At 40.2% G+C, this 15,017-nt stretch overlaps 2 protein-coding genes across 3 annotated transcripts; both read left to right on the top strand.

Annotated features, from left to right (window-relative positions):
• Positions 1-39: 39 nt before the first annotated feature.
• On the top strand, positions 40-5,143 carry wdr82 (WD repeat domain 82). Its single transcript, XM_085406872.1, has 9 exons — positions 40-421; positions 1,053-1,150; positions 1,671-1,737; positions 1,834-1,933; positions 2,061-2,177; positions 2,266-2,421; positions 2,558-2,627; positions 4,573-4,715; positions 4,949-5,143. Exons 1-9 carry the CDS (start codon positions 261-263, stop codon positions 4,976-4,978), a joined length of 942 nt encoding a protein of 313 aa, XP_085262998.1. The 5' UTR covers positions 40-260; the 3' UTR covers positions 4,979-5,143.
• Positions 5,144-6,728: 1,585 nt separating this feature from the next.
• twf2 (twinfilin actin binding protein 2) lies at positions 6,729-13,797 on the top strand. 2 transcript variants are annotated; one of them, XM_085406870.1, is made up of 9 exons: positions 6,732-7,087; positions 9,306-9,484; positions 10,065-10,160; positions 10,248-10,352; positions 10,491-10,505; positions 10,690-10,815; positions 10,905-11,055; positions 11,319-11,440; positions 11,833-13,794. In XM_085406870.1, the coding sequence occupies exons 1-9, from the start codon at positions 6,991-6,993 to the stop codon at positions 11,998-12,000; spliced, it is 1,059 nt and encodes a 352-aa protein (XP_085262996.1). In that variant the 5' UTR covers positions 6,732-6,990; the 3' UTR covers positions 12,001-13,794. The 2 variants fall into 2 exon arrangements, with proteins under 2 accessions (XP_085262997.1, XP_085262996.1); XM_085406871.1 differs by lacking the exon at positions 10,491-10,505 and having other exon boundaries at positions 6,729-7,087; positions 11,833-13,797.
• The last annotated feature ends 1,220 nt before the right edge of the window (positions 13,798-15,017 follow it).

Consider the following 15,017-nt stretch of genomic DNA (forward strand, 5'->3'; position numbering starts at 1 on the left):
AGTTTGTCAGGTGACGAATATATATGCGCGTCACTGACGTGGCGAAAGCGGCGCTTTTCCCTCCTCCTCCTCTCCGCCGAGGACAGAGAAGTATCCCAGGCAGGATTTGTCTCTGTGTTTGAAAGATCCTTCTTTTAGGAAAAAAGACCCCTTTCACATCTCCGCAGCTCATATATTTGTAAAGATTACACAAGTGACACTAGTGATTCGATTTAAATCAAAACGAGGGCGCGCTTACCCTCAGACACAGACAGGCCATCATGAAGCTAACGGACAATGTGCTGCGGAGCTTCAGGGTTGCTAAAGTGTTTCGCGAAAACACAGACAAAATTAATTGCTTCGACTTCAGCTCGAATGGTGAAACGATTATTTCCAGCAGCGACGATGACTCGCTAGTCTTGTATGACTGCCAGGAGGGAAAGTAAGAGCGAGTTCTCCGTATTTTTTTTTTTACTTTGCTGTTTTTTGACGTTAGCTATTTGCTATGCTAACTAGCGAGGCCTGTGCTGCACTGCGTTAATGCTCAGCGTAAAATTGTCCGAGTGCAAGCAACATCAAATTAACAATAAATCTGTTAGATTTAGTGTCTGCAGTTATGCACTATATTAGCAAATAAATATATAGTCACATTGCTCGAACCAAACCCTTAACGTTGAAAGGACTGTTCTCAGTATGTGTGTGTTTTTGATGGGTTTGTGTTGATGATCTCTGGTAGGATTTACAGGGTCCGCTTATGTAAATATAATCACCGATAAATGTAAAAGCTCATGACTGAATGACAGAGAAATCCTTCATTGCTAGGAACCGTGTGCCCTTTTGCTGCGTTGTCTTTCTTTTTGTTGGTGGTGTTTTTTGGGAGGGTTTCGTGCAGCAGCTGCTTCATCCCATATTTCCCCTACGGGAGACAGTAAAGTTATTTTGTCTTAAACTGATGCAGTACATAAACACTTAAGATAAAGAGCACAATGCTCAGTTTTAATGAAATGTTTTTGGTGTGTTTCTTCACTGACAAAGGGGTTATTTTAAAAGTCCATATGGTTGTTTGTTTGCAGACCCAAGAGGACTCTCTACAGTAAAAAGTATGGCGTGGATCTGATCAGGTACACACATGCTGCAAACACTGTGGTCTACAGTTCCAACAAAATCGATGGTATGTTGATGCACAAGTGTTTTTTTTTTTTTTTTTTTGTTGTGTTTTTTTTGTAGTTTTTGCTTGGTAGTGTAGTAGGCTTGAGGTTTTTTTTTTTATGTAATAAGATGTCTCACATGGTCAAAATAATAACAACAGCAGTGTAGGAGTAAACAAGGAGGCATGTTTGTTGTGCATTTAACTTTGAAGTTATCACATTTAAGGTAAGATGATATGTGTTTCGATGGTTGGCGTGGACGGGCTGCTGCATGCCAGTTGATGACTGCTGGACTGACTGCTCACTTTGGTCTGAGGTAGTTGTTTGTACAGTTTGAGGGTCTGTGATTCTGCCCAATACAGGAGCTAACTGTACAAGTGACTGCCTTGCCCAAGGTTGAGTCTCCTCATCAGATCGACCTGTAATAAACTTCACGCGTGGAAGACAACATGTTTTGGGTTTTGCTCTTGCTGTCTTGTTTAATGTATAACTTGGCTGTGGGCTTCTCCTCCTTTTTTGATTATGTTTGTCTTTTTCTCCAAGACACTATTCGGTACTTGTCCCTTCATGACAACAAATACATCCGCTACTTTCCGGGGCATAACAAAAGGTGAGAACTGGATTTTATTTTGGTTTGAATTGCAGTGTTACATTCAAGGTTACCCTGTTGTAATTTTTTTTTCTTTTTTGTTTGTTTTGTGACCAGAGTGACATCTCTCTCCATGTCTCCTGTGGATGACACATTTATTTCTGGCTCATTAGATAAAACAATCAGACTGTGGGATCTGCGATCACCCAACTGTCAGGTGAGTATATTTGGTTGTAGTTAGGTGAGCTCCAAATGTTGTTATACCTGTATGCAACCTATTGTTTAATATTGGAGAAGAGCTGTATAACTGACACCGGCTTTATCATGTCACCTTGAAATTTCAGGGTCTGATGCACCTGCAGGGAAAGCCAGTTTGCTCATTTGACCCAGAGGGTCTGATTTTTGCTGCTGGAATAAATTCAGAAATGGTTAAACTTTATGATTTGCGGTCGTTTGATAAGGTAAGAGGCATTAATTCATTAGAGACTTTTTTTTTTTTTCGTTTTTTATTGGGGGGGAAAGTACTGAGTGGTCACCTATCGTCCACAGGGTCCATTTGCAACCTTTAAGCTTCAGTATGATCGAACATGTGAGTGGACAGGACTGAAGTTTAGCAATGATGGAAAGCTCATTCTTCTCTCTACTAATGGTGGAGCTCTGCGCATCTTAGATGCTTTTAAGGGTGCTGTGCTTCACTCCTTTGGGGTAAGAGACAAGTTATTACAACACAAAAAATTACTGGATAAAATAAAGCTCAAGTGTTTAAATATGAAAAATAAAAACCAATCCAGTAAAATGGATTCAACATGTATAACTGAATATACTGTTCATGTACACTCAGGGTTACAACAACAGTAAAGGTGTAACACTGGAGGCTTCATTCACTCCTGATTCTCAGTTTGTTATGATAGGTAAGTTAAGATGACCGCTTCTGTCTTGCCTTAATGTTTAGAATAAAATCTTTTATTGCATATATTTGTTAGTTTGATTTATATGTAAGTAGCATGTAAATAAGCAAATTAACAGATGTACAGAAACGTACCCCTGAAGTCTGTTAACGATACATGGCGCACATTCTGCATTTTGAAGACCAGATTTACTAACAGGTTGCACCAGTGCAAACTTGATTTTTTCTTTTCTTATTGTCAGTACTTTTAGTATTAACGTTTTTTTAACCTTATTGCATATGTATTTGTAGAATTAGTAGAATACTGAATTGCGTAAACCAATCGAATAATGTTTTCGACATGCAGTTTACCACTCATTGCCTTGAATACTTAACACCATAATAAAAGCTTGTTTGTTTTTGTTTTTATGCAGCTGGAATTATTATTACAAATAGATGGGGCAACTTATTTTTAATAGAGAGACACCTGTGTACAAAAAACATATATAACACATTTTATTTAATAGTGCCTTTATTACTGTAGTAATCCACTCTTTTATAACTGGGGAAAAAATCCTTGATGTCATAATGACACTATCGCAATATCAGCACACACCCAAAGCTGACTCTGCATTCTATTTACCTCGAAAGTCAGATGTCATAGCTGGGAGTGATTTCACTCTCGAGATTCTAGGAAAAGTGAGGAAAAGCAGGTTTTGTGCCCTGGCAAGGTAGAGCCATTCATGCATGACAAGCAGCACTGCACAGTGCGTGGTGTATTTCCACTTAAAAATACCACCACAGCACTTTCATGGATGGTGTCCAGTCGGTGGTTTGCAGATAGCTTATTTAGCGCGTCACAAATACACAACAGTGACAGTTAAGATCACAAGTTTTACATTTTTACTTCTTGCATTCACTGTTGCTGAGTCAGGTTGGTGATTGATCTGCTTGCTCTGACATTATTTAGTTTAATCATAAAAAAATTTAAAAAGTAATTATTGTCAACTTTAGAGGACACAGGTATCGTGGGGATCACAGGAAAGACAAGAGTTTATTGTTTCAAACAGGACCTTAGAATTTTTCTTATATGAAGAAATAAGATTAGGAAAATATTCCAGCCAAAGTTTTCTTAGGTGGAGCCTGTGAACCTCGAGGTTAGTGGATTTCCACAGCCGTTCTACCTTACGACAGTTTCTTTTGGATTTACGAATTGATTCATTTATCCATGAAGTGAGTTTTGTTAGTGGTATGAAGGCAGGTTTTATTGGTGCTGCTATTTTAAGAATAACTGAGCAATGATTATTAAAACATGTAGCAACATCAGGGCAATCCCTCACCAAAGATGGATTAAACAAATGAGAGAACTTCTGAGCAACATCCTGAGTAATAACTGGCTTTACGATTCTACATTTAACTGGTGTTGGGTCCAAAGGAAAACTAAGGTTTAAAAAATGCACAGCAATAAACAATCAAATGAATATCATTAACACATAAATTACTGATATTAAGGCCAAGAGAGAAAACAACATCCAAGGTGTGACCTTTTGTATGTGGGGGACCAGAGACATGTTGAATGAAATTAAGCATTAGTAATGGATAGAGTTAGAACACACTTGGACTTAAAACATTAATATATAATATACAGCATCATGAGTTTGTGTGTGTCTGATATCAATTGCTAATGAGGATCATCATGAAAGATTAATTGATCAGGAAAGAAATAATTACCTGTGATATTTACAATCAACAGACTTCAAGGTGGTGGTTGTGGGGCACACGTATAAACACTAACACCATAACCAAAAGTGTAGGTTCTATACTGATCTCACTCAGGACTAGCAGAACAGAAATGAGATTTGATTTTGCACTAAAATCCACCTTAAATGAAATTAAGACAATTGTTAAAACAGTGTGAGATCATAGGAGACAGGCTGAACATTTATCACATTTCTGCACACCTGTTTCAGGCTCCGAGGACGGAAAGATCCACGTGTGGAACGCCGAGAGTGGAATGAAGGTGGCTTTGTTAGACGGGAAGCACACGGGCCCGATTACCTGCCTGCAGTTCAATCCGAAGTTCATGACGTTTGCAAGCGCATGCTCTAACATGGTCAGTGGAAGCAGCAATGTGGGCTTAGTTGAAAAGACAACAGCCCAGAGAATGTAGCTCTGCTTGGTCTTAATTTTTATGCTGGGGTTGAACTGTGGGATAGTTACCAGTATCCATTTATTTAAAAGAAATTAAAAAAAAATAAAAGCCTGTTTATTCTTTTGTACTGCTGGCATGCAAACGGCTTCATATTGATGAAATGTAACCAGAATTGTTCATATTTAATCTTTCAGGCATTCTGGCTCCCCACCATTGATGAATGATGACGGGAAGCAGAGTAACCAGCAGGGGTCATCGCAGTCAGCTCCGTATGGACCTGTGTGAAAAATGAGATGAAATTTGTAAATAATGACTTTACAGAAATGATCAGTTGTGCATTCTTTTTTTTATAAATGTTTTTCTATTTAACATTAAAGAGTTTCTAAGAAGTTTGTTTTTGGTTTTTGTGTCTGTGATTTTGAAATGAGTTGGATTTTTAGAATGGGAGGGTTCCTCAATCACTGCCTACTTTATTAGGTAGTACCAGGTTGGAGCCCCTTATTGCCTTCAGAGCAACCTTAACTCTTTATTGCATCAATTCAACAAGGTGCTGAAAACAGTATCAGTAGAGATTTGGGTTCATATTACAAAGACGGCGTCACACAGTTGGAGCACATTTGTCTGCACCACATCCTAAAGGTGTGGAGGCCAGTTTAAACCAGTTTGAGATGATCTGAGCTTTGTGACACGGTGTGTTATAATCATGGAGGCAGCTATCATAAGATGTGGTCACAAAGGGGTTGACATTGTGTAGCAGCAATACTTAATCGGGCTGTGGTGGAGGGGCACTACCAGGAGCCTTAAGCACCAGGAAACATTTCGTAGTCTTTACACAGATGGCTGTAGGCCATCTGCTTCAAGGTTTGAAGGTGATGTGTTCAGACATGCTCTTCTGCATACCTTGGTTGTATTGAGTTACTGTTGGCCGTCCTGCCAGCTGAAATCATTCTGGTCCTTCACCTCAAGTATCTATGAGGCCTATTGTCGTTTTTGTTTGTTTTGTATTAGAGATGGCTGTGTGGGAAAACCAGCCTGTCTGCCACCAACAACAACAAAACTACAATCAGTCTCTTAAAATCACGTTTCTTATGCATTCTGATGCTCACTGTAATCTGCATCAGGTCGTCCTCACCAAGTCTATGTGCCTAAATGCATTGACTGGCTCATTAGAAAGTTTTGTAAATGATCATTTGAGCAGGTGTACCAGTCATGGCTGGATGAGTGTATTAAGATATATATTTACAAAAGTATGACTTTAAACTCAATTAACGAGGGTTTTCTTTGGCGTGTTTGTCCAGAAGGACAGTTCAAATAGACACAAGGAAAATTAGTTGAATTTGATCGTTTTCAATCACAATATATTTTATGAGGTGTTTTATGATGTTTGCGCACCGTACTGGCAGAATTTGAGCTAGTGCGGGGCTGGGTTTTTATTTTTGTTTCAACTTTGAATTGAGATTGACTTTCAGGTGTAACGTGATGTAGCACAAACAGCTGGAGATATTTTTAGCCTCGACTTGTCAGATTTAAAATATGTTTCTCAGACTAGGAGAGTGCTGTTGGCGTGACCAGGTATTTAGAGCTACAAAAACATCTTTCACAATCTGAGACATTAATGGGCAGTTTTTCACACCGTAACTCAAATTGTTTATAATATTTTGTTGTTTTTGTGTTAAATTCTACTAATAGGTATAGCATTGGTATGGTTCAGTCCCACATGTGTTAATGGTAAAACAACAGCATCCTACACAGTCCTGCGTTGTGACCGATAATTTGCCCGCAGCAGTAAATATTTACCTTTTTCTTTGTAAAGATAACTTCTTCAGTCATTCAGAAGTTGGTAATCAGGTCTGGAGGTCATGCTCTCTTGCTCCACTGCTTGGTCTTGGTGTGTGGTGGGCTGTTCACAGGCCGTAGCTACTCAGTGGGAGCTAAATTTAGGAGAGGTGATCAGGTTCTCTCTCTCTCTGTGCACATGATACTGTCCTAGTTACTTGAGCAATGTCCCTTCTCATACTGTCGCACACTTTCAACAAACCCAGACGCACAGTGATCCTCTTCTTCAGGAGCTCTGTCCTCGTACTCATCGATCAAGCGAAGGACGCGTACACGCCGGACTTTGGTTGGACTTGAATAATTTCGGCCTGGCCCTGTGGAGCTTTCACTTCTGTCTCCTGCTTCTGTGTCTTCATCCTACAGCCAGCCCCTGGCGGGAGAAAAACACAGCTGACCCGCCATGTTTCTTGCACTTGTGGTGACACCAGAGTTGAGGCAGTTCTTGGCCAGGGCAAGAGGTGGAACAGTGCGCCTCATCAAGGTGCGCATCCAAGACGGTGAGTGACCAAGGACAGTGTAGAATGGAGATGCCGAAAATAAAAACCTCAAGAGGACCGACATTTTATCATTTTAAACCAAGCATCGTGTTTGTTTTTGTGTCTCTTTGAACACACCAAAACTCTTCTTCTGTCTCCTTTGAAACTGAGCTACAGACGCAACTAAGATTTCTTCTTCTTTCATAAACAAATTGTTAGTTCTATTTAATGTTTAAAAATGTAAATCTCAGTATTCTGAAGCCTGAGGTGATGCTTTTAGCTGCTCTGGTTTGTCTGAAAACCAGCTAAACTGAGATGAAGCACAGGATGATTTTAGTTGGAGAAAGTCATGGAAAGAAAAATGTAAGCAGTTGATCATTTGTCTTATTGCTAGAGGGCTAGATCATTGACGTCTGTTTGTGACCACTAATCATAAGTTATCTCCCTGATCATCTATGAACAGCTACACTTTGTTTCCTGTAAAAGACTCCCTTTTTTTTTCTTAGAGGCCAGGAGGGTCGACGAGCCTGAAAACATTTGAGCAGGACTTTTAGAATTACCCTGAAATCGGCAGTAAATGTGTTCCTAACAACCTTCTGGGTTTTTCATAGCTGATGATGGTTTCTCAGATCTTCAAGTCATCTGTGGATGAAAGCAAAAAACAAAGTTGGGAATTGCAACACTCCGTGTCTGACGTCTAGGAAAAGCAGACTGTTGGCAGCTGTTGTGTGACAGCAGTCACTCAGCGTGTCAGCTGAGCAGCTTGTGGAAACAGTCAGTTTGGCAATAGGTGTCCGGGTGGCTGATTATGGAGGCAGACAGAAATGTTCATGATGTGTTTACGCCTTGTTTTTGGTATCTGATCAATGCCACGCTGTAATTTGATTCAAGGTGAATGCATTCTGGGCCTTTTTTTCAGGGGGGGGGGGGGGGCTATCTTTGTGGACTGTGCCTATCACGTTGAATATTTGGAAGGACACAGATGGACAGACTCAGCAGAAGGGCGTCAGGCCTGTTTTACTTCCCGACTAAAGCGTTTGGATGACTCCGTGTGCTATTTTGGAGTGACGTGACACGGTTGCACACTGCTGCAGTAACCATGTCACCGGTCTCCTCTCGTGTTTGTTCCAATGTCAAAAAGAGAAACACGATCATTCAAGCTGATTTCATCACTGCTGCCTCAGGAGGGCACACGGTCGTGTCCTCTGTAGTAGTGGTGGAGTCTAACCAGTGACTAGAAAAGACGAGGCCCTCCACCTACGAGTGGATAGTTTAAATGCAGTTTTATACTAATATGGATCTGGGGAGATGGGAGAGACTGGCTGATGGAAAATATGTGCGTGCAGAGCTGGAATGCTTTACAGCTCAGAATAGCAGCATGCCCCCAGAGACAGTCAGGAAATCCCCCTGCACCCCTGAGAAACATCAGACTTTGGGTTAATGTGTGCGTTTCAGAGTGTTTGTCACTGCTACGGACAGATTTAACCCGCTATCGTTGTGTCAGTCAGAAATGAAGCCAGAGATATTTTTAGCACGCCGTTGCTCTTCTCGTTCTTTCTCCATAGCAGTTGGGGCTCTCAGAATCACAATAGTCATGTGGCTTTATATAGGATGAAGTTATTTAGTCCGCATTATTCCCACATCCAAGTTTTGTATCGGAAATTGCTGCTTTTCTGTAATATGACCATTCTAACCATCTTAGGAAGGAAATAATGAGCGTGTTTCTCACGGTTTTCTCTTTCTGATGATAGTGGATGGCTTCAGAGAGCACATTTCTGAAATTTTACAGACCAAACCATTAATCTTTTCAGTTTAAGTTCTGTCTTTCTTCACATGCTTTAGTTGTTTATAAAAAAAAAAAAGCGCTCTAGCTCTTTGAAAATGAGAGAGACGTGATTGGAAATGTAAGAAGCTATTCATCTCTAAGAAATTTTATAGCAATTGTTACACCACAGACCTGAAAATGAGTTGTGTTTCAGAAATGTTGGAAAGTAGCGAAAGAGTACACATTTGGTCAGATGTAACGTTTCTCATGTACTATAAATAGAGAGGCACCTTCTGCTGTAGCATACTGCTGAATAATTAGCCAGCAACAAGTGAGGTCAACTTCACCCTCTTGCTTTATAATCACAAACAAGAATCCTTCGTGTAAATTTACTGTGAGTGTGGACTACAGCGTCTGAATGTGCTGTGTGAAGGCCGTGCTGAGGTATGTGATGAGTAGTGGTCGGATTTTCAGAGCAGCTGGTGCTGGGGGCCTACAGAGAGCCAGAGAAGAGCTGGGACCAGGATTATGATCGCTTTCTGCTTCCTCTCCTCGATGACCAGGAGCCCTGCTACATCCTGTACCGCCTAGACTCCCAGAATGCACTGGGCTACGAGTGGGTCTTTATTTCGTGGTCTCCAGACCAGTCTCCAGTAAGAAATACCAGTTTTCTTTATTCTGTGCCAAAAAAATAAGCCACGTGAACACAGAGTTGCTGAGCTTTTATGAGAGGATGTATTGCTCCGGGTAGAGGGTAGTGACAGACTGAAGCAGAGGTCACAACATCCTTTTAACTTAAATTTTGATATTGATCCGATACCATGCATCAATTCTATCATGCTAGTATCAATACCAGCACTGGTATCAATACTGTTGATATTTGGATCTATTCCGCCACCTCTAAAAATGAACCCCAATGACCTGAATAATTCCATATAGACATTTGAAGCATACTATTAGGCCTTTATTAAACATGAAACACAGCTAAGTTTAATAAAGTGAAACACAATTTTAAAAAACTTTATTTACAAAAAAAGATGCCTAATTTGTGAAAGGCTATCTCAGTGCTAGGAGATCCTAGCAATAAATGAATAGATCCTCATCTCCATTAAACTAACTCTGCACTGTCTGTGATCATTCTTGCTTATTTATGTGGGCCCACCACTTTAACATAAACTCCACACTTTCAGATTTTAAAGCTGGCACATTCATTTCCCTCTCTGACGGCTGCAGGTGAAACAAAAGATGTTATATGCTGCCACGCGGGCCACAGTGAAGAAGGAGTTTGGCGGTGGCCACATCAAATACGAGCTATTTGGCACAACCGAAGTGAGGACCAGCTAAATTTATACCTCTCCGATGACATGTTTTGGCAGCTTCCTGTAAAAGACTTGCTTGTTGTGCTTTCAACACTAGGAGGACATCTGCTTGCTGGGCTACCAGCACCACGTGTCATCCTGCTCAGCTCCTGCCCCGCTCACATTAGCTGAGCAGGAGCTCCAGAGGATCAAAATTACAGAGGTAAAAGGTCAACAAGCTTTCAGGCGTACTGTCGTTATTGCAACACAGCTTTGCATGTGAGCTGCTTCTTCTGAAACATGAGCTACAGACTGGTTGTTTCATACATTGAACTTATAACTGTTGTGGTTGTCTTTTCAGGGCCGGGTTAAACAGGTATGTGGATGAACTCTGCTGTAATACTGAATGAATGTGATCCAGTGGTCATACCAACTTATCCTTTTTGCAAAAGTCCTGCAGCCACAGAAAGTGTTGCTATTGAACATATTGAACACTTTGAGAATTTTGTTTTCCAGAAGCTTGAAAACACAGATGCCCCTCTGCTTGCTGCCCTCTGCAGGTGACGACAGAGATCAGCGTTGAGAGTAAGCACCAGACTCTTCAGGGCCTCGCGTTTCCCTTACAGGATGCAGCCAAAAGAGCCCTACAGCAGCTCGCCCAAAAACGCATCAACTACGTGCAGCTGGTGAGCCAACTTTAGCTCATATTTCAGAGTTCCTTAAAAACTAATATGAGGAGTGGTCTTTTAGCGTGCATTTGTTCGCTGTGTTTCAGAGGCTGGATGTAGAGAAGGAGACAATTGAGCTGGTCCACTCTAACCCGACAGAAACTCAAGATTTGCCCTGCAGAGTTCCCAGAGACACTCCCAGATACCACTTCTTCCTTTACAAACACTCCCATGAAGGGGACTACCTGGAATCTGTCGGTATGATACTGATCCTTGCACTCTGATAATCCTCCTGCATTTTGTTTCTGTGGAAAGACAGCTGTACACTCACTGGCACTGACACCACATTTATTGTGGATATTTATTGAAAGCTTTTGATATTACGATTTAAAACAAAGCTACACTGTGTACAAAGACTGTGAGCAGTGCGACCAAATACCGATTCTATTTGTGGAGGCTATACACTTTAATGAATCTTAAATGTGTATTTATTAACTCTCATAATGTTTCCCTGTCTCCAGTGTTCATATATTCCATGCCAGGCTACAGCTGCAGCATTAAGGAGCGGATGCTGTACTCCAGCTGCAAGAGCAGACTATTAGAGGAAGTGGAGAAAGATTACCATTTGGAAATCGCTAAAAAGGTATAACAGATGGATAGATATGGGTCTGGTGGGTTGGTATATTAGATAACATTGTTTCATAATGGGTTGTAGCTACTGCTAAGATCATGTCATCGTGATCATTGTTTTTGAGTCTGGTGGTTTTAGATGCAGCGTGTTTACTTCATTTTAAATCTTACTGGTACACATACATGCAGGATTTAGGATTTATTCAGCTGAATTATCTCATAACTGTTAAAAAATAAAGTATACTGAAGCAGTAATTTTCTTTAAGATGACAAGACTTTACCACCTCTGGGGCCTCTGAAGTCCTGACTACAGTATTGATGGAATTTCTAAGACTTCAAGCTGAAATATCTTTAATGAACTTCTGAATACAGCCCGTTTTTGGGGGGTGGGGCTATTTTTTGCAGTTGGAGATCGACGATGGAGATGAACTGACGGCCGACTTTCTGTACGATGAGGTCCATCCTAAGCAGCACACCCACAAACAGGCTTTTGCTAAGCCCCGAGGCCCTGCAGGAAAAAGGGGACACAAGCGGCTTATTAAGGGGACAGAAGAGGCCGTGCAGGACAGCTAGTTCTGTCTGCAGATCCTGGACTTCCCCTCTCTTCCTCCAGACCCATTAACACCTCATTAGGACACAGTGATGCCTTTCCTCTACCGTCTGTGCGTTGAAACAATTGTGATACACAGAAAATTTGTTTTTAGTGGAAATGTTCTGATGAATTATCTTGACTGTGCCTCTCTGGATCAGTTTACTACAGACAAAGAGCATTCAGAAAGATAGATAGTGATTTTATTTTTATTTTTAAAGCAAATCTGTTCTTGAATAATATGAAATAACTCTGCCGTTTACAATATGATACAAAAGGATTGAATTAGAAATGCATGGGGAAATGTTTCAGACGTCATCTTGCCTCCAGTACAAGTTTTGTATCAACCGTGTTTGTAAGAACAGTCATAATTAAAAAGAGAAAAAAAAAGTGACATGAAAAGAAATTCAAAATAAAATTTTGTTTATACTGTGCTATTGTTTACACTTCAGGGTATTTCCACTCAGCACTTTTCATTGAAGAGAAGTCAAGCTCCGGCTTTTGAAAGACCTCACTGTGTCGCGTTAACTAGATAAAAATCAGTTCAGCCTGAGCGCTGGCCTGTGGATTCATACCATACAAATCTGCATCCAAGGCCCGCCGTGAACAGTTTCTTCATAATCCTCTTCCGCTGTGTCTTCCACACGATTCCACAAAACACAATGCTACTTTATCCCATTTACTACATTGTTTATATTGTTACATTGTTACTCCTGAGTGGAATGGCTATTCTAATATAGGTCAAGTTTTCTAGTAACAGAATTTACCCTAATGAGTAGATGTAGTGCCTTTGATCATACTTTCACTACTATGAGCATCAGCATGACTTACAAGCAAAGGGTGCTGCTGTTTAACAGGTGCGTGTGTGTAATGCTTATTTAGGGCAATCTTGCAAATAATTAACTACAGCTGAGGAAAATGTCATTAGTTTTTGTAGCAATAAAAAAACTTTGAGACTAAAGATACTTAAAGGAACGCTGACTTGCCGCACTCCAAACTGTTCACGCATTTTAGACAAATTCCCAAAAGCCAGCGTCGTGGTGTCGCAGGAGGAAAAAGTCCAGCAGACGTTAAGGTTCTTCAGCCTGGATTGAAGCAGTGGGCGGACTGACCGACCAACCTCTCACTGCCATCCAACTTACCTACACCAAAGCACTGCTAATGTCTTTTAAACATTGCATCAGCATAGTCATGGACATGATTTAGTTTTAATGAAGCCAGCCTTGTGTTTTCTCCAGTGTAACACATTATCACATTTATTTGGAGAAAGAAAGAAAAATCCACAAAAATAATGCCACAGCTTTGGTCAGTTAAATCTACTAAATCAAACAGTTAAAAAAAAAAGCAAACAATTTCTCTAGTCAGTGCCTGCCAGCAGTTCTTTTCAGGACTGTTTCTCTGAACAAATGTGGATGCTCAAGGTTTTTTTTTCTCTCCCAACGCAGCACGGAGGAATTTATGTTGCTGATTCCAGGCAAAGCTTTTCTCAGAATCCTTTTGAGCCTTCTTTTCTTCAGTTGAGCGCAGGACAACAGTTATTCATTGTTTCCGAGACATCTCTCAACTACTAAATCATTGCAAGTTCTGGGTATGCGGCGCGTTTTCTAGTGGTGGAAGTATAATCAAGTACATTTACTCAAACAATGGACTGCAGTACAAAGTTTAGGTATTTCAACTTTTAGCCCACCACATCCCAGAGGGGGAATACAGTGCTGTTATTTGATTGCACTTACGTGGCAGTCGTAGTTCTTTTAAAAATAAAGATTTTCACCAAAAAAACATGTAAAGAACTTGTGAAGTTTTATGTTTTTTGTGAAAAGATGTTTTACAATTAGAGCTGACAGGATTATGCGATGAATAAATCAGTCAATAACTGTGAAAATTTAAGAAATGAGGGAAGTTATCCGTTTTCTTTTCAGAATGCAAGACTAGACAATCATGTTTAATGGAACTGAATGTGGAAGAAAAAGGAGCTCAACTTTAACAAACTACACTGAAAAATCTGGCTTTTACACACCTGCATGAGTCATGTATGCTCCTGAGATCCTTCATCGTCATATGGAGGCATTAAATGCAGGCTTTTCGCACCTTACACTTCATTCTGCTCAATAAAGCCTTTTAAACTTAGTTAAATGGTGCTGACTTAATTACGAGGACATACTTTCAAAAATAATGATGCTTAGGTTTTTTTCTTTTTTTATAACCCAAATAGCTGGGATATATTGAAAATGCAAACCAAACCAGAGCTGGGGTTTCATGAGGATAGGATACTATAAAGGTCACTGGGATATTTTCCACATCAAGCACATTTCAGTGCTTGTGCATTGTGACAATGTGTGTAGTCAGATAACATTTTTATGGCCTGATATTACTTCATATTAAGGACCTGAGCTTTGCTCAAACAGGAAAATTATATTCCATACGCACATATGCGATTGGCTAGGGCATTGGTTTTGGAGCTATTGCTGATAAGCATGTTTGTCCTGGAATGTGAAAATTTACAGCTGGATTTACAGCTGGAAATTTACAGCTGGAAATTCTTAAAATGAATACATTTGTGAACAGGTGGCAATGCAAATTTATGGCAATACTGCACAGCACAGAAAACGAGTACACAGAGCTGATTTATTAGGCAGTGTAGCCCTACTATCAGATTTATTGATGCTTACTGGCAGACAATTAATTTTATTGCAGTATAAAAAGGGTAATATATGACAAACGTGCCAAACAAAGGCTGGGGCATTAAGAAACACATGCATGTGTTTTGTCTTTATTTTTTAAAAAACATTGGAAAGAAAATAAGTAATTTCTGTTTAAAATAAACAAATAAAAGAGATTTTTAGTAGGCGTAGGTGCGGTGTTACAGAAGATGTGCAATAATATTCTCGGATAGGCCGAAACAACACGTGAACCCATCTGACTTCGAGAAGCTTGAAGATAAAGAGGACTGTAACTTTGAAATATTTTATTATCAACTTAGTGTAGTGCAACTGAAGAGAAG

Source organism: Rhamphochromis longiceps, linkage group LG5 (genome assembly GCF_057381845.1).
Source record: "Rhamphochromis longiceps isolate RC_006_pf linkage group LG5, R_longiceps_female_GT1.1, whole genome shotgun sequence".
Lineage (NCBI taxonomy): Eukaryota > Metazoa > Chordata > Actinopteri > Cichliformes > Cichlidae > Rhamphochromis > Rhamphochromis longiceps.